Source organism: Scatophagus argus, chromosome 13, assembly GCF_020382885.2.
Source record: "Scatophagus argus isolate fScaArg1 chromosome 13, fScaArg1.pri, whole genome shotgun sequence".
Lineage (NCBI taxonomy): Eukaryota > Metazoa > Chordata > Actinopteri > Scatophagidae > Scatophagus > Scatophagus argus.
Genome location: NC_058505.1, coordinates 13,484,252 through 13,506,295, shown reverse-complemented (window position 1 = coordinate 13,506,295; position 22,044 = coordinate 13,484,252). Strand labels below are relative to the sequence as shown.

Sequence of the window (22,044 nt, the reverse complement as noted above, 5' to 3'; positions counted from 1 at the left end):
ATATATGATTTTTGTGCATTGTCAGAGTATGTCCTGTTCGCCTATTCTGACCCTCACCGACTACCGTACTATGAAGAACGTGACGTTCATAGTGTGTCCGGTGTGTGGCATGAAGGAGAAGTCCCGACACAGCAGTAGTTGCTTGACGACAGAAATGAGTAAACACACTCCATCATATTTGAGACAGCTAAACAGCGACGTGTAGTCGACGGCACAGATAACGCGGTTACAATCCCTTGCTTTTGTTATCTCAGTTCATTAGTATGTTGTCGGTGGTGGGAAAGGCTCCGCCGTAGCTAAAGTATACCTGTGGACTTCCTCCAACCTGTCTGTTGCTGCGTCAGTGGCCGTAATGCGTTTCAACGAGAAGGAGCTGGTCTTCCTGAGCCGCCAGCCCTCAGAGAAGGCTGCTGAGCTGGGGATGCGAGGACCCAAGAAAGGAGACGGTAACACTTTTTATTACACACCGAGTCATGTCACACCTACTTCCGCTCCGTGTTGCTTGGGCAGCAGCTAATGTTATGACCAGCAACCGGTCGGAGACAGCTCGTGTAGTACATCAGCTGTGGTGACAGCAGCACTGTCTGTGAAGGTTAATCTCACTTCCCTCTTGATATCACGCAGTTGTGAAGAAGAGGCTGGTGAAACTCATCGTTAACTTCCTCTTTTATTTCCGGACCGATGAGGAGGAGGTCAGTTGAATCAATATTTGAACACCTGTCCGTCACAGCATGCATTCATTGTATTAACTATATCTCATGATAAATTGAAACAACCTCCTGTCTTGGTCGACCAACATGATTTATCAAAATTAAGTCTTTATTTATTTGTCAGCCAATTGGAGCTTTGTTACTGGAGCACTGTCGGGTGGAGAAGGAGAACAGCAAGACTTTCTCTGTTGGTGAGCTGCAGTATCCTCAGACTTACATTTACATGTTGTCACTTGCTGACTGGTCTCACATTCTTTTGTTTATATGTCACTGAACAGCACTGAAGAAAGTCCACTGTCACTTTATTTGTGCTCTTTGCTTCTTCTATTTCTGAGTAATTCTGCATGTTTCTTTTTGTAGTATTTTTAGATGAAGCAGAGAGGAAGTACTCGTTTGAGTGTGACTCTGAAGAGCAGTGTGGGGAGTGGACAGATGCCATTATCAAGGCCAGGTAGGGCTCTCGAACGGCTTATTAACCGATATTAAGATCGTATACATATGTTGAAAAGTACGTAGAAAATGTATAATTAACATATTCAGTCATTTCTGTCAGTTATCAAGTTAAAATAATCAAATTATTAGCTGAATAGGTTCAGTGAATAACAGTAACACAGTACAGTTAAAGACATCACTTGTGATTTGTGAACAGTTTTGAGTTTTTTGATGACTAACACATGTGTCATAAGCAATGAAGAAGAATATATAAAACAGAAATTGTTGCATAAAAGCAGTAGTGAACAAAATGTATGGACACAGTTTTGTGTATATTCTAAACTTAAACTATTCATACGCACATGTTTTTTAAGCATTATATCTGTATTGGTCTAACTTAATTATAAAACATTGTTTATATGAATGAACGTTGTTATAACACTTTAAACTGTGTTCTATGCAGCTGAATATGGTCTGCAGTGATAAACATCGCTCTGGCGTTGGTTGTGGCTTTGGCAGGGCTTAATATGCAGTGACATGTTATCAGAACAACTTGCACCTTTATGTGTTTTAGCCTCCAGTAACAGACTCACATGGTGAAACAGTTGCAAATGAATGATGCAGATGTTTCCAGAGACACAGTGTCAGCATTGTTACTTGTGCTGAACAGTTTCCAACTGAGCCATTGCTTCTTGAGCTTCGTCTGCATTAAAGTTTACTGGGCAAAAACAACAATGCTCCCAAACAGGCGATGATCTTAGACCCTCAGCTTCCTATTTGTGTTTATTTTATATGCTAGAAACTTAGTTGTAGATCTAGTCTTTCCTATATTAGTTTGAAAATTTTCTGCCCTTGAATGTTGAATTAATTTGTCATCTCATCTTTTGCAGTTATGAGTTCATGAGGAAAAACCTGATATTCTATCGAACAGAAATCCACAGGCTCACTGGCAAGGTGAGATCCTTCAAAGCAGCACATTGATACACTAAATGCTTCTATCCAGCATACTGGGAAGAATTTAAGTGTAGTCAGCAGGAGATAGATGATAGATTAGTGGGAGATCTGGTATTAGGATGATCCACAGATTTCATATAGTTCTTAATGAAAACTGTGAAGTCTGTGAGGAAACAACACCGCTGTAAGAACCACCAGTTAAATTCCACTGAGTTTTAGTGCATGTAGAAGTCTTCACCAAATCAAATCCAGACTTTCTACCTATCTAAATAGCTCTGGGGGTTGAATATGTTTTGTGTTTGTGTGTGTCTGTGTGATGTCAGTGAACTAACTGCTTAATATAAAGTTTGATTCTGTTCCAATAAGTGGGAATTTGCACACTGACCTTTTGTTTTCTTTCAGTTTCACTTTCTTACTCATCATCTGTACTCTCCACAGGATCCCTTGGAGCAATATGGTATATCAGATGAAACTCGCTTCCAGGTCAGCAATGGCCTGCAGCTCATGCCTAGAGATACCTCCTCCCTGTAGACCAGCGCCCCATGTCCAGATGTACTTTGTCTTCATTTTTAGTTCAAACTGCCATTCCAACATTCATTTTTCACTGGTCTGAAAAGTGTGGCATTACCACAAGCACACAGATCTTCACTGCTCTGAATGTATTTAACGTTGCTCCAGATTTTGAGAGGGGTTCTTATGTAGGTGTTATAATAGGGTATCTGAGGCCATTTAAAATAAACTCTGATCTTTATGTCACCGTCAATCGTTACAGGTAACATAGGGCTGTAGAAAATTCAACACTGTCTTATTTTTGGTTTAGGGAATTTTACATGCAGTTTTCTCTGTCACTGTTAGACATTGCCTTGGTTAATTTGTTTTCTGTATGAAACATATGCACTATGTTTTCTACTAGACATGCTGTAAATTTCGACAATGTGATTTGTTTTTTTTTTTTTTTTTTAGAGCCTCTGATTGTACTTTGGCTGTAGATGATGATGATTTTCTTTCAGGACTAGCAATATGAACGTGACGTTGTTTAACAAGAAATAATCCGGGACATATGAACATTTGGTGTAAGAAGTTAATAATTTTTAGACACCCTGCCCACTTCAGAAAACCTTTGACAGCATTTACTGTCTGGATTTGAACTGCATGGGCCCTATAATCTGCTGACTTGAGCCACCCATTTTACTCCATATTTGCCTATGTGAAAGAACATATTTTGCTATCCTAATATGTATTCCTCATGTAGTCCAATTAGACTACTCCAATTAGTTTTAAAAACTATACTTTTGCACATTACTTGGTGTTAAGGGTTTTTTAAAATTAGAACTTCAGTAACTTACTTGAACCTACTGTACCTTTTCTGTGGCACTTTGAATCAGATTGATTTAGGTAAGCTGTTGGGATGTTGCAGCTAACGGTAGGGTGAAAGGCTGCACACACTTCATTATGTGGCATTGCTGCAAAGTGGTAAAATGTTTATTTCGACAGTCAGGAGTCTACAACAACAAACATTTGTGTCACTGAATGTGTCTTTATTTTTAACTTTTGCACATGGAACACATTTAGTCTGTTTTTTATTTTTACTTTACTAGATTATATTTGTGTCACTGGCATGTTTTTTTTCTTTTCTTTTTCTTTTTTTTTTTTTACTAATAAAGCCATTTCAAACATATTCTAAATTGTCTTTAATTGTCTACCCCAAAATGTTATTTTATTTTAAGTTATGTATTTAATCACGGTCAGTCCAGTAATACTGCTTGTGTTCATCATATTGACTGAATATATAGTCATCTTCAAAGATATCGCTGCTGTGTTTGGTCTATGAAAAACCTTCACATATGGTTATTAAAACAGCAAGAAAGACACACTTACCAGCAGTGAAATTTGAAACTACGTTTTAACGTTATAAGAAGTTTTTTAAACTTCTTGTTAACATTACCCTTTCAAATGTTTCCTTCTGGGACAGGAGCCGAACTGCTGTCACTGTGCCACCTGAGCTTTGTTGGAAAGTTAATCATGCACGCTTCATAAGATTTGGCACGAAACGCGCATCTCTGAAGTTGTGGGAGGCAATAAACTAAAATGAGGCGTTGAGACTGTTTCACGTTTCCTTGGCAACGCAAAATGTGTGATTCAAAAGCAGTGACGTCACGTCTTTCCCGTGATGCTTAGCAAAACCAAATTAGACGGTCGGCTAAAGAAAACATTTGTTATTTTACAGCCTCTGTTTTTAGGAGTTAAACGTATAAAACTAGACACTGGGATTGACACCGATAGGACAAATAATTCAGTGGCGCTTAACGAGAAGATTTATTGGGGCACGGTAAGAGTTAATACAAGTGTAGATCAAGAACAAACAATGTTGCTAATGCATTAGCCCGACAGCTAGTTTAACGTAACTCAACCAGCTGAGGAAGCTTAGCATTAGCATACATCTGTATGCTAGTTGATTGAATTATTTGGTTTTTGAATCGCTTAATGTTACCATTATAAATCAGCGATAACCACTCCAACGTTTCTTTGTTTTCTTGAACTAGCAAGCAAATACATGCAGTTAGATTGGCTGTATACTAATAATTTACGAGTTTTCACAGACAAATTTAAGTGTTATTGGCAGAGCGCTTGAGACAGCCCGCAGTCGATCTCGTGCCATATAATCAATATCATCGTCATTTAAGAATCGAATTTAATCTTAGTTAGTTTAAGTGGTATTTAAACTAAGGCTCTAGACCAAACAATTGCTTGGTTTGGCTTTGTAATCCTATCGATGGATACTTTATGCCATTAACGGTAATAGAGATTTTGCTGCTTAGTACATTTTCTGTACCTAATAGCAACTGTGATACGTATCGATATCGGAGGAACGTCTTCTGATTAGTGTGATACTCTGTCTGTCTGTCTGATGAGTCTCACTTTACAATTTATATGGCTTGACGGTTAGCGTTCAGTAGTGTGGAAATATGCACTTACACTTGCTGAAACAGTGAATGTACAAGTAGTTGATCTATAGAAAATCAGGAACAAAGACCATCCACTCCTTTTTTTAAGTAGTTTATCAAGCAAAATACCAAATATTTGCAGGTTCCAGCTTCTTAACGTTTAATCCCCTCTTTGTTTGTCTGTTTTACACTGTAAAGGGTTGGACAAAACAAGTTGGCTGGTTGGTTATGTACATTTTATACACTGAACAACGAGCCCACCATTTGAAAAAAAAAACTGTAGTTAAACTGATTACAGTTGAGAACCATTTGCAGTGCTATGCGATGCCTTCATATTTATGTGCATATATAATTATATTATAGTAATTATAGTATAATTAACGACACAAATATGCTTAGCTGTGAGAAGAGTACAGTTTGTTAACTGCAGAAAGTTTTATTTTGCCACATTGCTGGTAGACATCTGCCCTCTATTCAGACCCATGAGAGGAAGGTCAGACAAAATTACTAGAAGTTAGCAGCTGTGAGAATACTAATGTCTGTTACTAATCTGTTATCTGATCAGTCTTATCCTATTTTCAGGCATCATGGATCAGGATTATGAGTGCAGGCTGCTCAGGCAGATCAATATCCAAAATGAGAATGCAAGCCCCATTGTAAGTAAATAGTACACATACTTTTTTGTCTATTGTGCCCATGTCAATATACATACATAAGGACTGTATTTTCTGTAATACTTCCTCAGATGAATTGATACTGTATTAACTTGTATGATTATTGTGATTATCTTGACCATAGCATGATGATCCTTGAACCCCTCCCAAAAGGACTGTTAACTAGCAAAGGACTTGAAATGGGTGGAGAAGGTGTTACTCTCACTTTGTTGGAAAAATTAGCTGCTTAACAGGCCAGTCTCTCTCACTTGACAGTGTCACTAGTGCCGAGTGATAACAAGACCTTACTGGCCAAATGACTGGGTTTTGTGAACGTAGCCGTCTGTTGTTAACACCTCAAACCAATGCACCATCTGCCTCCTAAATTATCTTCCTGTTTTGTTATCAGGTTTTCAGATTTCACAGTGCAAGGCCTGTTTGTGTTTGGCCTCCAGTCAGAAAATGCTCTTTCCTCTCCTCTCTCGTGTAGAAAGCTGTAGGAGCAGTGCGAGCTCTGACACCCACCAGCTCCCCCCTGTCCTCCCCTAGCAAGCATGGTGATCGCTTCATTCCCTCCCGGGCTGGAGCCAACTGGAGTGTCAACTTCCACCGCATCAATGTGAGTCTGCTACAAAGCACCCGGGACTGCACTATCTTTCCTCTCAAAAGAACAGTGTTCTCAAGATCAAAGTGTTGATTATGGCTGATAGGGAAACATGTTATCTATTTGCATTTTTCTTTCATTTACGCACACAAATACACAACAAGTTTAAAAATTCAGTCAGGAATGATAATCTGTTCATTTAATTTTCTGGCACAGGAAATTGAAAAGTTGCACAATCAAAACAGAAAAACCAAAGATGGCACAACGGACAGCAACAAAGGTAATCAATCCACCTTCATACCAAGAGACTGGAAGTAGGAAAAGTAATAAATTGTGAAACAGTGTCTTGTAAAATGTGTATTTACGTTTCGTGACATACAGTACTAGTGAGGTAGCTGTGTTTAGAGTTGCAACGAACAATAATTTATTTCATACTTTCTTAGAAAATGTGCGATGCATTTAAATTGTTCGTTTTGGTAACCAGCAATCCAAAACCCAAAGATAATTCTTTTTTTTTTTTTGTCCTTTATCACAACAAAAGGATGAAATTTTTACAGCTGAGACATTTCTGCTTGAAACTAGCAAACAACCAATCAATAAATCAATCAGTTATCAAAATAGTTTGTATAGAATTTTATTTGTTTGCCTCCATAATCATGTCATTGCTGCAGTGGTGCCAGTATGATGAATCTTTCAGTTCTGCAGACATTTGAACTGTATTCTTTCTGGCCTTTAGGTCTTTTGTAAATTTATGGCTGACATTCGAATGAAGATACACATGCAACATTATGATTCGCTGGGTGTTAAAACTGTTGCCCGATCAATACCTGATATTTGAGGCTGATACAAATTTTGATATCTTATAGTTTAAGAAATATGATAGTTATAGTATATGGCCCACTGTTAGAATCCATTAATTTTTTTTTCTTGAATTGTGACCGCAGTATATGTTGACAATACATAGTTGAAAAAAATGTCACTTTTCTCTGTGTAACAGCAAACACTGTTTCTTAATTACGTGAAACGTGTTTTTCATCAATTTCTCGTTACTTATGGGCCGACCAGTACAGAAGTATTGATGCACCATTTTAGGTGTGCATTTTCCACTTCAGTTTCATAGATACTTTGACTGTCTTGTAATATATTGTGTCTAGCAGAATGTATTATTACACCTTAGTTATCACAGGATAATTATCATGACTGTGATGTATCTTTAGTTATCCTCTGATTATGAGCCCCAAAGACAGCTTTACGTTTTGTGAGTTTTATTCCTTTTTCATTGTTTGTCCACAACTATCTGTCTGCTCTGGTCAAACTAGATAATATGACCTTCTCTTGTTTTCTGATGCTTGACAGACTCATGGAAAGTAGAGATAAGGGCTAAACAAAGCTTAGTGAAAAATTCTCTTTGATCTTTACAGATGTGAGAGAGAGATAAGAAATTGCACAGGGGCACAGTGTTTGAACTTAATCATTTCGACAGCCTGGTTTGATTTCCCCTCTGTCTTTTCCCTGCCTTTAGCAGACGGCCTGGCTTACTCAGCTCTGCTGAAGAACGAGCTGCTGGGAGCAGGCATCGAGAAAGTCCAGGACCCCCAGTCAGAAGACCGCCGTCTGCAGCCATCAACTCCTGCCAGGAGGAGCCTTTTTAGTGTAAGTAGTGGCTGTAACTTTTTACATAATAGTCTCATGGAAGTTTTTCCTAATCGTCTGTTTGTGTTTTACAGTATTCTGTAAGTACCAAGAGGGCTCTACCTGAAGAAGATGGAAACACAGTTTCTCCCTATTCTCTCTCACCGGTCAGCAGCAACAGGTAATATCTTCTCCTTTCATTGATCAAATGTTATCTCCCCTTTTGGGAAAAGCAGCTTTGTAATCCTTACCATATTGTGTTGTGCATTGCAGTCAGAAACTGCTGCGGTCACCAAGGAAACCTACGCGCAAAATATCTAAAATTCCTTTCAAAGTTCTGGACGCTCCAGAGCTTCAGGATGACTTCTACCTCAACTTAGTGGACTGGTCCTCTCTGAATGTGCTCAGTGTTGGACTGGGTACCTGCGTCTATCTGTGGAGTGCCTGCACCAGCCAGGTGTGTGGGATCTGAATACAGTGAGACAAGAGTCATCCAGTAGAGGGCTTCACAGTAGTTTAACACAGTATAGGATATATGTACTTCTCCCTCAAATAACATTTCTAATTACATAACATCTGTCAGTTAAATCCACTGTATCATACATGTATGTCAGATGTAATTTAAACTGCCTCTTGAATATTTATGAGTCTTATTTTTTCCTCTCCATGTCTTCAGGTGACACGTCTGTGTGATCTTTCTGTAGAAGGAGATTCAGTAACATCTGTGGGCTGGTCGGAAAGGGTGTGTTTCTCTTTCATCCACTGATTTTTTTCAAATTGTTGTCAGGTTACATGAAAAAATAAATTCCAGCATCTCAGTTATGGTTGTAGTAGAGCCTGCTTACCAAAACTGTATTCATATTTTAGATAATAGATTTGTTAGTAACTGGTCTGTGTTACTATTAGATCCATCACGAGAAAGATTGTTTCTTGATGTTAGGGAAGAGTTTGGGCTCTGCTTCAGCCTGTTTCAACCTGTTTTTTTTTTCTTTTATAAGGGCTTGTTATTAAGTTATTACAGACTCCTAATATATCAGTGTGATATTCATAGTGTTGTCTATTTTCTAGGGTAACTTGGTGGCGGTGGGGACTCATAAAGGATATGTACAGATTTGGGATGCAGCAGCAGGGAAGAAGCTCTCTGTTCTAGAAGGACACACAGCCAGAGTGGGTGAGTTGAGAAGCTGGAGTGATGGAGGCGGGCACTGTTACTCGAGTAAAATTTTACAACCTTTGTAAATTTTCATACAGTTGTTTGGTTCCATATCTCATTCATGGTCAGTGAATCACCTTCCCTACAATCTGCCTTTCATTTTCCGCTGCCAGGTGCTTTGGCATGGAATGCAGACCAGCTGTCGTCTGGGAGCCGCGATCGGGTGATCCTGCAGCGCGACATCAGAGCCCCGCCTCTCCAGTCAGAGCGTCGTCTCCAAGGACACAGACAGGAAGTCTGCGGGCTCAAGTGGAGCACTGACCACCAGCTGCTAGCCTCCGGTGGAAACGATAACAAGGTATGTGGGCAGGGGCTCTCACCTGTTTGCCTGTGAGCTACACTTCAGCATGAGGATCCCCTTCTGAAAAATATCACAAGCTCATTTCTCTACCTCTTCTCCCCTGGTTTCAACTTACTGCATGTAGTTACTTGTGTGGAACCACTCGAGCGTCCTCCCGGTACAGCAGTACACTGAGCACTTGGCCGCGGTGAAGGCCATTGCCTGGTCTCCCCACCAGCACGGCCTGCTGGCCTCCGGAGGCGGCACCGCAGACCGCTGCATCCGCTTCTGGAACACTCTTACCGGCCAGCCGTTACAATGCACAGACACTGGCTCTCAGGTCTGCAACCTGGCCTGGTCCAAGCACACTAATGAACTGGTGGGTCACCTGATGGTTCTTATTTAAACAGTTTAGGTTGTGAAATGTTTTTAAGTGCGGGCAGTGCTCACGCTATCTTAGAAGTTGTGTTTTCATAATAAAGGGGAACTAAACATTCATTACACTTGTGTGTGTTGGTATCCTGCTTAGAGTGTAGTTAACACAGTTTTAATGTTGGGAAGTGTACTGTTTCATTTCTGACCGAAGAAAACTGGGATTGTTATGTTTCTTTTCTTTGTATTGAAAGTTTACAGCCACATATCGAAACTACCAATGTTCCAAAGTCTGACATAAATGTATAGTAAATGTTGTGTTTGTCCTGTGCAGGTCAGCACACATGGTTATTCCCAGAACCAGATCCTGGTGTGGAAGTATCCCTCCCTCACTCAAGTGGCCAAACTTACCGGACATTCCTATAGAGTGCTCTACCTGGTCAGTACATACCGTGTCTAAGTGTCTGTCTGCAGACAATTGTCTGAACAGTTCCAGGATACAACAACTAAACATTAAAAAAAAAAATGCAGAAGAAAAATAACCACAAATATGTCTGTTCACTAACATAACCAGCAGATGTATTTTGATAATTCATCCAAGGGAACTAAAACAAACAAAAACAAAACATTCTACTCTCACATGCTCCTGATTACTCTGATTACATAGTATCATAGTAGTTCATATTCAGTGTATATAATGAGTTTTTGTGCAGGCCATGTCCCCGGATGGAGAGGCCATTGTGACGGGAGCTGGAGATGAAACCCTTCGTTTCTGGAACGTCTTTAGCAAGATGAGATCCACTAAGGTATTAATACTTCCCATTTCTCACTTGTTATTTACGTCTAAGATCTCTTTCTCTGCCTCACTCAGTCTGGTCCGCCTGTCAAATTCCCTTATCTGTCGTTAATTGTCTTTTAGGAATCTGTGTCTGTGTTGAACCTCTTCACCAGGATCCGATAGTAAGCACACTCAGTATTGCAAGGGACCAGAACTGGGAAGGGGCTTCATCTTTGCATGTATCAGGATGTGAGTGGGCTCCTCCTTTCAGTTCACCCCAGTAGTCTACAAAGGACCCCCTTGATTGCCCTTAGTCATTTTAACCTGGAGGTGAGCACGGCCTGAGTGTCGAAGGCAGAGGAGACGCATTCATACACACATACAGTATTCTGCTGTCTCCTGAACGATGGAAGCCGCTGCCTCCTCCAGCAGACCAGTGATCTCTGCCGACAAGGATGATTAACTTTTGTTTACAGACTGATTTGTGCTTACCTGCCAAATACTGAGTTTGTTCTTTTGATTGTGTATTTATTTTTGTTTTGTTTTGTTTGATTGTTTGTTTGTTTGTTTTTTAAAACACATTTTTAACACTCTTCCTAGTATGTTTTTGTTTTGAAGGCCGGTAGATGTCCTTTTGTTTGTGCAACTGCAGGCTTTGCTGTTGAGTACGTTGTGGTTTTGTTTGGGAAAACACAGAAAAAAGACAACCTGATCTTTGTACTTTCTACACCGATAACAGTTAAAATAATCCTATGCTGTTTTGAGAGCTGTTAGTGGTTAACAAGGATTGGATGAATAATCCTGAGTTTTTTTGTTTTGTTTTTTTTAATCTGACACATCAGGTTCATTTTAGTGTGTAAACGATACACCAATAATGATATTAAACTGTATCGGCTGATTGTTTCGTAATCTCTAGAGAAAATTCTTATAGCACATGGCACATCTTTAGAAAATAACCAACCACTGTACATTGGAACTGTTTACAAAAGTAATTCACATGAAAATTAGGAGATTTTTATATGACTCGTTTTGAAGCTTTTCATCCATCTTGGTTTTCTTTCTTTGTCAAATGCAAAATCAGGCAGGCTGATGTAAAACTAAAACACTTTGGTTTATCAGTGTAGTTTGTAACAGCAGGTGAAGCACAGAGTGAAAAACATTTGGTATTAAATTGGAGTGAAATGCTGCTCTGTTGTTGGGCTTCTGCTTTGTGCTGTGTCTGCTAAGATATTCATGCTTGGGGCACTTGTCTTTAGTTACTTCAGACCATTTCAGTTTTGAACAGTAATGCGTTTTTGTTTTTTGTTTTTTTGGTTTCTTTTGTTTTTTTTAAAATCTGATTTCTTATCTGCAACATTTTCCCCCAATTGTGATTTTATTTTTTCCCTGTTTGAATGTTTGAGGCAACTAGCGTGTCACATTTAACTGAATGCTATTTATTTGTGTTGTGTACAAAGGTTCTTGTACAGAAATGGCATGTTTTTTTACTTATGTTATCTAAGGGAGGCTGATGGGCAGTTTCACTGCTAAACTCAACGGAAATTTCTTTTAATGCCACTTCAATATCAAGACGATGCTGCCAACTTGAGTTACAGAAAGAATGTTAAAAAGAAATATTTCTGTACTGACAGATAATCAACAATTAAATGATCATATCTTGTTATCTTGTACCATGTGGTGTTGTTGTTTTATTGTCCAGTAACTTAAGAAAAGACGTCATAAAATCAGTCTGCTGCTGTGAGGTGAAAGTGGAAATCTTGTCCTATCACTGGTTGTTGCTCAGGCTTTTCTAGCAACAGCACCTATTCTATAGGTGACTGCAGTGAGAAGTATTTGCTGGGCAGACAAAGCCTGATGTATCTCATTCCTCTCTTCAGCCACTGCTACCCTACTGCAGGAGATCTAAACAAAATAGGAGAATAGCTAAAAACTAATGTACCTTGCTGTTTTAGGAAATTCTTTGCCTTAAGAAAAGAAAGAAACTACCCATTTGTGAATTATAAAGATTTACATCTTCAGTAGGAACCAATGAGTATGTGTCACACACAGGAAAGGGCCAAAAAAAGACTAATGGACTGTTGGTTCTGTTCTTTTCATGGGATTTGCTGACAGTAAGAAAACAGAATATCACCACACTTACTCTAATCTTTTTCTTAATTCAATTTTTAGAGCCTAATCTGAATTCTGTCAGACTTCCTTCTGTTTCCTGGAATGTGGAAAGAGCCTCATGCTCATTGATCTGTTAATTTGTCAGGTAAAATATTGTGTTTTATTTAAACCTATGTATAAGTGAGATCACATGATGTGTTATGCACATGTTTCACTGTACAGTGTACCATGCCTACAGTTATGTTACACAGTAAAGGGCTACTACAGCAAATATTGAAAGATAATAAAAAAAAATCCATTAAGCTTCTTGTCAAGCCACTACAATCTACTGGAGGGATGAACATTGTTCTTCCAAAAACACATTCCCTCATTCAATTATTTGTTTTTAATTTGTCACCTGTCTGAATGCTTTTCAGTGCTTGTGGACTCCTGTGTTGTACAAATTAACAATGAACACCAGAGGGCGCCATTCTATGAGCAGCTCCAAGTTCAGTGCTACACTGCTGCTACCACACCCATATAATCAACCTTAACCATATTACCTTGAAGGTGAGAATCAGATATGACTCTGACTAGAGGAATATCCAGCCAATATGTTGACTTGTCTTCGTGACAATCTATGGGGAAGGTTAAACATCCAGCTAACCTCATTTTACGCGCCAGGTTTGTTAAAATGAGAGCTTTGAACGATCAGAAAACACCCTGTGGCCTCACTTTGTTGCCTGGAAGTCTCCACAAATTTTAATTGTATTACTAGTCCAGCCCACACACACATAGTTTTGACCCAGAGCATGAAAAATAATGAATGTTCACTGCCTCCCAAAGCTCCCACACCTCTGCTTGTGCCCTCTGGCCTGTAACTCACTCTTACACATTTAAACAGCAAATGGATTTTTATCAGCGCAAACAACAGCTGAAGGGTCTGAATACATGAAGGAAAAAAGGGTTCTTAAATGATTCTGCTCCTGTGGTTTTGCTGAAATTTACAGGATAAAATCAGCAAATGGCTAATACTGAACACGTTATTGGAATTTGATTATTTCTGAGACAAAATAATGAAAGAAGAAATGTCACTGTCAATTCAGTGACTTCAAACAGAAAGTGTTTTTCTGCTGTGCTGAAAATCGGGCACTGTTGGACTACGTGACAGCTTCCATCAACACCAGAGAGCCCGAGCCTTTCTCCCCATTCAGACTCCATTATAATGTCATCTAAATAACTTGCATATAGTCCATTACAGTGATCAGATAAATCATCTGAATGAAGGACATTCAACACAGTCTTCCAGCTCATCTGTGACTCTCGGTGGGCAGATGTTAACATTAAGCCCTGAAAGCACAGGGGAGAACGGAGGGGGACCACTAATATGCGTAATCCTACCTCCTGATGTTTCTATCAAGAGGCGCAGAGACTGGTGTTCATTATACAACTAAAGCCCCACAACACAGCGAGCAGGATCTTCCCCCAGGTTCCTCCCTAAGCCCGACTCTTGAGTTGCATTGATAACTAGGCCTGCAGGGATATCAAAGGAACAAGGCTTTTGTGGTATACTAATAGCTGCAGCCAGCCAGAGGGAAACAGAGCACAGAGAGGGCCACTCATGTGCTTTATTTACAAAAAAAGAAAAAAAAAAAAAAAAAGACCCAATAATTTTGGTTGGGGTGTGTATTCCCGCAGCCTGTGCACTGTGAAACTACAGGTGTCACAAAAGATGATATGATTTAAATTAAAAATAAAGGGAGAAATGAGTGACATCATGATTCAGTCATGATTGAATATTTAGAAGCTTTTGAAGATTTTGGTAAAATGTCTCTCTCTCTCTCTCTCACACACACACACACACACTCTGGCCTTGAAAGCAGCAGTCATCCCTGTCATGGTGTTCTTATAATTTAGTGTCCTCCAAAATGAAACGGACAGTTTGACTGTCCTTAATTTAAGCCCTGCTGTGATGACTGCTCACATTAATTGATTCATAAGAAATGAGTGGCTTCCAGTTTTGGTCCAGAACAAATAAAAATGCTCTGTGCAGCTTTGCAAACATGAAAAGTTGTTTCCTTTTCTCTGCATGTCAGAGAAAGTACTCACAACACAATTTCAAAAGATCGCAGAGAGGTTTGGTGGCTTGTGAAGAGATTTTCAGAATTTTTTTCTATGAAAAGGACATATCAGTAGTCTAAAATGTCGACTTGTCAACACAAAGCCATTAGACAAACATGAAAATATGTGTGCTTTTGGTTTACATGTGGCTGCATGTTGATAGCCGGTTTGGTGTATGAGTGTGACTTCTCACGGACTGCTTTCATTCGTTGTAAGGAAACACACTTCTCAGAGGTCATCGTTTGGCAGCTTCCCTCTGGTTCAGAGGGAAGGATGTACGAGGAGCAGGCAGAGTCAAAGAAAAAAAAGGAGGACAAGCACCTCTGCTGCTCACTGTGATAATGCTGCTCATAACAGCACTGGAACAAAAATCGGATAATTTATATCAAACCATAAATATTAAACCCAAATCCTAAGCTTTTAATCTTACAATAATTGCACAGATAAACAGCTCTCTTGTGTTCGACAACTACTGCGTAACTGCCGAGGAGGTCAGAAACAATGAGTAGTAATATAATTTCACTAATATGTCATTTGAAAATAGCACTAACAGTGAAATGACTTGAATTATCTCCCAACCCACTTAGATTGTTGAACATCAGTTTTTCACAGCCTTCCCCTGATGAAATTTACACAATTCAGCTTCGGAAACAAAAAAAGAGATGCAAGTCTCTTCAGGGCTCCTCTCACCCCATCAAACTTTTTTTTTTTTTTTTTTTGTTAGCTGCAACCCTTCATTTAAAAGACTGCTGTAACTGTCTCAGACAGTGTACTGGTCCTGTATGTATACAGTGGTATGCACACAGTTTGTGGTGCATCCCCATGGGAACGCTTGTTTCTTCTTTTATGCATTTTAGGTTTTGTTGTTGACTATCACTTGTTTAATGTCTCAGTGTGACTGCTGTATGTGATTGTATATGTGATATCAGAGCAAATTCCTCTCAATTATGGGAAATGGTAATAAAGTGTTGAATCTGGCCAAAGATCAAATGGGCTTATAGATGATCTGCGTGTGTGTGTAAATGTATTTGCACACGAGGATAACTGAAACAGTATTCAGCCCAGTTCTATTCCAAAGCAATTAATTTTTTCGTTTTGCAATTTCCACAGCCCTTAGGTATGTAACTCTTCCCTCTTGTTGTTTGCGGTGCCCATTAATTGGATGCATGATCTTGATCTCACAGCTCAGGTTTAATTCAATTACATCTGAGGTCCTCGTCACACTCAGGCTCAGGCACTCAGGTGAAGTCTTTCGCACTCTTGAGACGTGCGATTTCAATTTAGGTTTGTTTTTGTTTTTCTCGCTGTTGCGTGAGGTGTTTCTTCGATCGCGTTTAAAAATTACGCGCTGAGGTCAGAAAACTGGGCACCATCTGTAAAATGCATCGACCTAAATCCCCAGGCCCCAATATGCTTTACTCCTATGCATCCTTAACCTTCACATAATATAATTTGGCTGCTGGTTTGGGCCGCACCCTGAGCAAGATCAGAAAAAAAAAAAAAAAAAAAAAATCCACGTCAACTGGCCTCCTGCACGCAGTCGTCACTCCACATCGTCCCGCCTCCTCCTTGTCTCCTCCGGAGCAGCAGACGTATATAAACACGCTGATCCATCTTCCTCCAGCCTACCCAGTAACATCATGATAACCATTACGTGGAGCTCTGTTGGGAGGGCGCCCAGAGCTCCGATCGTGGCTGATTTCAGCAGAAAAAACAAACAAACAAACAAACAAAAAAAAAGACCAAAAACCCAACAGTGAAAGAGACGCAGCCTTGGCTACCCAACCAACACACGCTGCTACATGAACGGCGTCACCTGTTGTTCCCGTCGACACACGGTGAGTCTTTTACTTCTAACCTTTCGATGTACTGTTAGGCATGCTATTAATGTGTAGTTTTCTTCGCACCGCAAAAACCTGCCCCCGTTTTTGCACTTCGGGGTTGAAAAACAAATATGATGAAGCAACAAAGCCTCCGAGCCATGTAAAAGGAGAATAGCTGTCCAAGTCCTGACTGCATCTAAAGGGAAATTAAATGATAACATCCCCCCCTCCTTCTTTTCTCCTCTTCCTGCCTCGCCTGGAAGAAAATGTTTATCATGTCGTCATTTTGCCATGATTTGAGGAAGAAAAAGGAAAAAAATAAAAAAAGAATTGACCTGACTTTAGATCAGGAGCAGGGGACAGGATAGCTGCAGATTTATACGGCAGATATCAGTCCTGGGTTTTTTGTTCTTCATCTTTTTTTTGGCTTTATAACCTCCTGAGAGAAAACTTCGGTGCAGCAACAGGTGGCATGTTTTCTTTTTTTCCCGGGCCGGAATCGAGGCGAGATGCTGAGGAAGGAGATGGACGTGGAAGAAAAAGTAGGGCGTCATTCAGCACCGAGACACTGGACAGCTCCCACTGTCGAGGGGGCTACTCATTTCTCTTTAGCAGAGATATGGACGGAATAACAGCTTTATTCGTCGCTTTTCTGGCTTTTTGGGGTTTTTTTGTTGTTTTTTTGTTTAAATCACGTTGACATCTGTTGTGAACACTAACAAAACCTAATGCTCAGCATTCAAACGTGCCTGCTGTTTGGAAAATGATTGGACGATGTTTGAGTGGCAGATGATTGAATTGAATATCAGCCTGGAAGAAGGACAGCAGATGAAGTAATTTGTTTTTAATCAATACTATATTAAAATGACTTTAGTGCACGTTATTGATTATCTCTCCCAGGGTCTCCTCTTGGTCTATACAGAGTGTTGTCTCTGCTCAGCACTCATCTTTTCTCCAGTTTGCACTCAAGGACCCCCTCCTCCCCTTCCCCCTTCCTCCCCGTCCTTGCTTCCTTCCTTCCTCCTTTCCTTCGTCTCAACTAAAACTGTCCCCATCTTCCCATCCCCCCTCTTCCACTGACTCCCAGTCTTGTTGCATAGCTACCAGCTCAGAAACATACTGGAGATGCAGGACAATCTGTCTGTCTCTTTTCTCTCCCCACTCTCTCTCTCTTTCAGTGCAAATGTGACTTATTGGAATGAGAACACAAATCACTGAGTTGATGCTCTGCATTCCCATTTTGTCAATCTAAACAGGACATAATTGCAAATTGTGCACAGCTTCTTCCTTTCTGTTTCATTGCATATGGTGAACAGCGTTTATTCCAAGTGCTGTGCTGTGATCCTCTGTGTTCCTCCCCTCCTCCTCCTCCTCCTCCTCCTCCTGTCTCCCTCTTTTGAGAGGAGCTGAAAGGTTGGCATTACAACAACAAAGGAAGGATGGAATGTCAACAGGCTTCAGAGAGAAATGGGTTGAGGGAAACACAGAGATGGGAATTGCATGAAGTATTTCCATCTCTGAAAATCTAAAGTTCACAACCTATCGACACACCTCTAGCCCTGCGGATAGATGCTCTGCAACACCTGTGACACATCCTGAAACGCTCTGCAGCTCTGAAGTCTGCATAGGTGACAATGCAAAATCGATATGCTTAACCCCATAAAAGTAGATGGATCATTCTAACTTGAGTATTTCAAGGCCCTGTGGTGGTTCAAGGTTGTCTCTTTATTTCTTTTAATACAGATTGAAGCAGCCGGGTGTGGGGCTCCTGACAGAAATGAGAGGATGCAAAGTGTTGGTAGTGCTGAGTGGAAGACTAGTGATTTTGTTGTGACGCTGATCAAAGAACAACAAGTCCCAGTCTGCCTCTCAGCACAAGCAGAGCTCTTCAGGCCACATCAGCGTTAACCTGCACTGGCCCTTCATTATCAGAATCTGTTCACATTTCAATGTCGCCATTGTGACTGAGTTTTCCTGTTTATTCAGCTGCAACAACATGTAAACTGCCCTTTAAAAAAAGCACCGAAAATGTTCTGATTCATTCCTGACTGGATGTTTCTGTGTGACTAGATAGAGCCATAATGTTCAGCAAAATTACAAACAAAAGCATCATTTAAGCGGAGATGGTCATGTGAATGAATCACGTAAAATGAAAACTGCTCCAAAACCTGAGGGAAATACTGTAGTAATGGCTTACAGCAGTACACTTTGTACAAACCAGCTGGAAATAACCCACTATTACTCATTCGTTTCTTTTTCCAATCATCTGAAATTCACTTCTGTACAGTTACGCCACATAAATGTTAATCTAAATGTTCACTGATCTGTGTAATTTCTTCCCTTTATGTTGGTGAAATAAAACCCTAATGTAAACCTTTTACACGTACTTCTGCATTTTCTTACCTCAGCATTGACGTGACAAGGCTGAAGCTGAAGCAACCACACACACACACACTCTACAACACACATCAGGTGCTGAGGAGATCCCAAAATATAAGGAAAAAGCACTCTGGTCCCTCCCGTTCCTCTTGTGTCCTACTAACTGCACTTCAGCATATTACTGCTCTTAGATGAGTCTGTCCTGCTGCCAGAAAGCTTTACTTAAACTTTACTATGTGTAACACTTTGAGAACACTCCATCCATTAATAAGAAGGGTCTAAATCCCTCTGTGGACTCAAGTGACTGTCTCACTCACTGTAATGGGCAGAGGGTGGCACTCGCTTCCTGCAGTATATGTCAAGAGTTTTGAGGGACGGATTATAAAAAAGAGAAGTCAGTTCAATCTTTGTGGATGTAAATGGTGAAGATATCACACAACCAACAATGCAAGCAATCATTGTGCTTATTAAAAGAAGTGCTGGGAGGCTGACCTGACTCTCTAAATGCAGACAAACATATTGCCGTGCTGTATGGTGCCAAAGAAAGTATGTGTGTGTGACCTCAGTGGGCTATTAGGATCAGAAATAATTAGCAAACGGGTCTTGTATACACATTATCACACAGTTGTTTCGTTTTTTTAATGCCAGTGTGTGTGGTATATGTGAGGTGTACGTGTGGTGTAGATGCAGATTCAGGCCTTTTAACAGAGCTTTGATTAATATCAGTAAACACACCTGAGCAAATATAAGGTACCTACAGTCACTAAGGAGTCTGAGAGGCAGGCTCACACACCAGTGAGGACACAAATCCGATAGATCCTGTTGTCCGTTCCTGTGTTCTATTCACATAGGATGAGGATATTTAACTGACACAGAAGAAGAAATGTAGCAACAGACACTGATGTAAAATTAAAATGCTTCAGATGAATATGCTTCAGCATGATGTCAAATTCAAGCAGCTGTACAGCTGTGCAGCTGTATATATACATATATATATATGCACACATACATATATATAAAAGGCCATAGAGGAGAGCACAAATATTTATGAAAAAAAAGAGAACTGAAGAGGATTGGCTGCAAATAATGAAAAAGGTTTGAAGCTTCAGACATTAACTATTTGAAAACAAAATTTTTCTGTTGTTACCAGGATACCTGCATGAGTGACCTGACAGGATCCCCATTTTTGTTATGCATGACAAACAAGGCGCTCCAAACAGAAAAGTCAACCCACCTCAATGAAGAAAAAAAAAACATTAAAAAGTCGCTTTGTTTACATAAAATGTTATCAATGATTTACCATCATTGAAACCCACAGCTGACATGAAGCCCACATGTAAGTTACATTCTGAAAGATGAATCATTTCTATCTACCCAAACACTGAATGTAAAATAATAATAAAAAAAAAAATCTCTCATGTCACCAGCTCGTTATTAATGATCCCAGACAATGCCGCTTTCAGTCAGAAAAACGTTTGCAACCTTTTAATTAAAAATGCACTAGAGGCTGGTCTCATTCGCACTGCTCTCCCTGTAAGTCTCCAGATTGGCAGCATGCTGGTTTTTCATATATAAAAAACAGGGACTGGCTGCCGTTGCTTAGCAACACAAAAGAGTCAAGTGCATTTGTTTATTGGCCAATAAGAATGCAGACAAAGTTTCAAGGTTTTAGATGAAGGTCCTGTAATAATGCAAATCACAGAAAAAAATATATACAGCTGAGGATTCTCTAATAAAATCCTTTTATATAATAGAGTGAGTGTATAAATAGTGTTATAAATGAAAAAGACTCCCTTTATAGAGCTCATAAACAGCTCTCAGCCTGTTTGGTAAAGAAATGAAAAGATAGCTGATTTATCATTTGTTTCAATATAACAACCAGTTATTCTTAACCACTGTTTTTCTTAAGTGAAAGAGGTTCACCATATACACTCTGGACATAACCCTGGTATGATCAGTTTTATCTGTACATTTTGTTCTGTTAACGAAGAAAGGGATCAAGTGAAAATAAAAAACATGCCTTCTTTTTACATGTAGGTGTCCAGTCTTGTGGGCCCCCAAGCACTTCTGCTGCCCACAGCATCGTACATCACAGCTATAGCCAGGCACATGTGGTCCTTTATTTGTCCCATATTTAAAATCAACATTACCACGATCTTGTTAAAAGAGATGTATTCACAAAGACACTTGAGCTTATAATCACTAGGTCTGAACAATAAAAGCTGTTGCCAAGAGTCCAGGCAGATGGTTTCAAGAAGAAAGAAAGTGGCAGAAAATAGTGATGGATGTGTAAAAGGAAGTGCACAACAGGTGACAAATTGCATCAAACACACTGTCAAGAGCACAGACCTTGTGCAGTGCATGTAGTCTCTCCTCGCTGTCATTACTATCTGGGCACCCAGCCTGGCATGATGGTATGCCAACTGTTCCCCCGCTGTCTGTACTGGCACCCATCACCAGCACCCTGGCACCTCGGAGGGACTCTGGGGGAGGGAGAGGCCGTCAGCAGTCAGCATGTGGCTACATGTGTGGTCAGGAAGTGCAGGAATGAGGAGAGAATATGTCTGCTCGTCATCAAAGCAGGGCTGACATTTGATGAAAAGACACAGATCAACCCTGTTATCAGACATAAGCTGCACCTCATGGCAGACTGTGCTTGGCATTAAATAATTACAAATATCTAAGAAGGGTCATCTACAATGTTATTTGCCTGATGATGAATAATTTTACAGTACTGTAGGGGAAATAACTGCTGCTGTCCTCAATGTATTTACAAAGAGGAGATTAGAAAGCCACAGATGTCTTTTGCACAATGTATACAGCACCTTTAATAACCCACTTTATGGGGCATATGTAAAAATTACAAAGTAATCAATAAGCATTATGATAATGTTTATGCATATAGAGGATGTCTGCTGCTGCGTAAATAGACATTTAGATGATTCTGAAATTATCTACTGTGTAAGTTAATAGTTTCTGTTCCCCTGATTTCATTGGCCTTTTAAATAAAGAAGCTAATCAGGACTATGATTAAAACAGGCTGCCAAAAAAATGAAGCAG

The 22,044-nt window shown here is 39.9% G+C and overlaps 2 protein-coding genes across 3 annotated transcripts; both read left to right on the top strand.

Annotated features, from left to right (window-relative positions):
- The first annotated feature begins 78 nt into the window (after window positions 1–78).
- On the top strand, window positions 79–3,724 carry plekhj1 (pleckstrin homology domain containing, family J member 1). The gene is made up of 6 exons (XM_046408897.1): window positions 79–446; window positions 625–692; window positions 835–901; window positions 1,071–1,161; window positions 2,033–2,096; window positions 2,535–3,724. The coding sequence occupies exons 1-6, from the start codon at window positions 353–355 to the stop codon at window positions 2,625–2,627; spliced, it is 477 nt and encodes a 158-aa protein (XP_046264853.1). The 5' UTR covers window positions 79–352; the 3' UTR covers window positions 2,628–3,724.
- A 530-nt stretch (window positions 3,725–4,254) lies between these two features.
- On the top strand, window positions 4,255–12,243 carry LOC124069610 (fizzy-related protein homolog). 2 transcript variants are annotated; one of them, XM_046408896.1, is made up of 14 exons: window positions 4,255–4,425; window positions 5,624–5,697; window positions 6,185–6,313; window positions 6,515–6,578; window positions 7,824–7,951; window positions 8,026–8,111; window positions 8,204–8,387; window positions 8,607–8,672; window positions 8,999–9,101; window positions 9,257–9,441; window positions 9,569–9,802; window positions 10,130–10,234; window positions 10,509–10,601; window positions 10,715–12,243. In XM_046408896.1, the coding sequence occupies exons 2-14, from the start codon at window positions 5,629–5,631 to the stop codon at window positions 10,754–10,756; spliced, it is 1,488 nt and encodes a 495-aa protein (XP_046264852.1). In that variant the 5' UTR covers window positions 4,255–4,425; window positions 5,624–5,628; the 3' UTR covers window positions 10,757–12,243. The 2 variants fall into 2 exon arrangements, with proteins under 2 accessions (XP_046264852.1, XP_046264850.1); XM_046408894.1 differs by having other exon boundaries at window positions 7,821–7,951.
- Window positions 12,244–22,044: the final 9,801 nt, after the last annotated feature.

Coding starts and splice junctions, on each gene's coding strand:
- LOC124069610 (XM_046408894.1), top strand. CDS start 5,629: ATGGATCAGGATTATGAGTGCAGGCTGCTCAGGCAGATCAATATCCAA. Junction 9,102..9,256: donor AGGACACACAGCCAGAGTGG/GTGAGTTGAGAA, acceptor TTCCGCTGCCAG/GTGCTTTGGCATGGAATGCA. Junction 10,602..10,714: donor GCAAGATGAGATCCACTAAG/GTATTAATACTT, acceptor ATTGTCTTTTAG/GAATCTGTGTCTGTGTTGAA.
- plekhj1 (XM_046408897.1), top strand. CDS start 353: ATGCGTTTCAACGAGAAGGAGCTGGTCTTCCTGAGCCGCCAGCCCTCA. Junction 902..1,070: donor CAGCAAGACTTTCTCTGTTG/GTGAGCTGCAGT, acceptor TTCTTTTTGTAG/TATTTTTAGATGAAGCAGAG. Junction 1,162..2,032: donor GATGCCATTATCAAGGCCAG/GTAGGGCTCTCG, acceptor CATCTTTTGCAG/TTATGAGTTCATGAGGAAAA.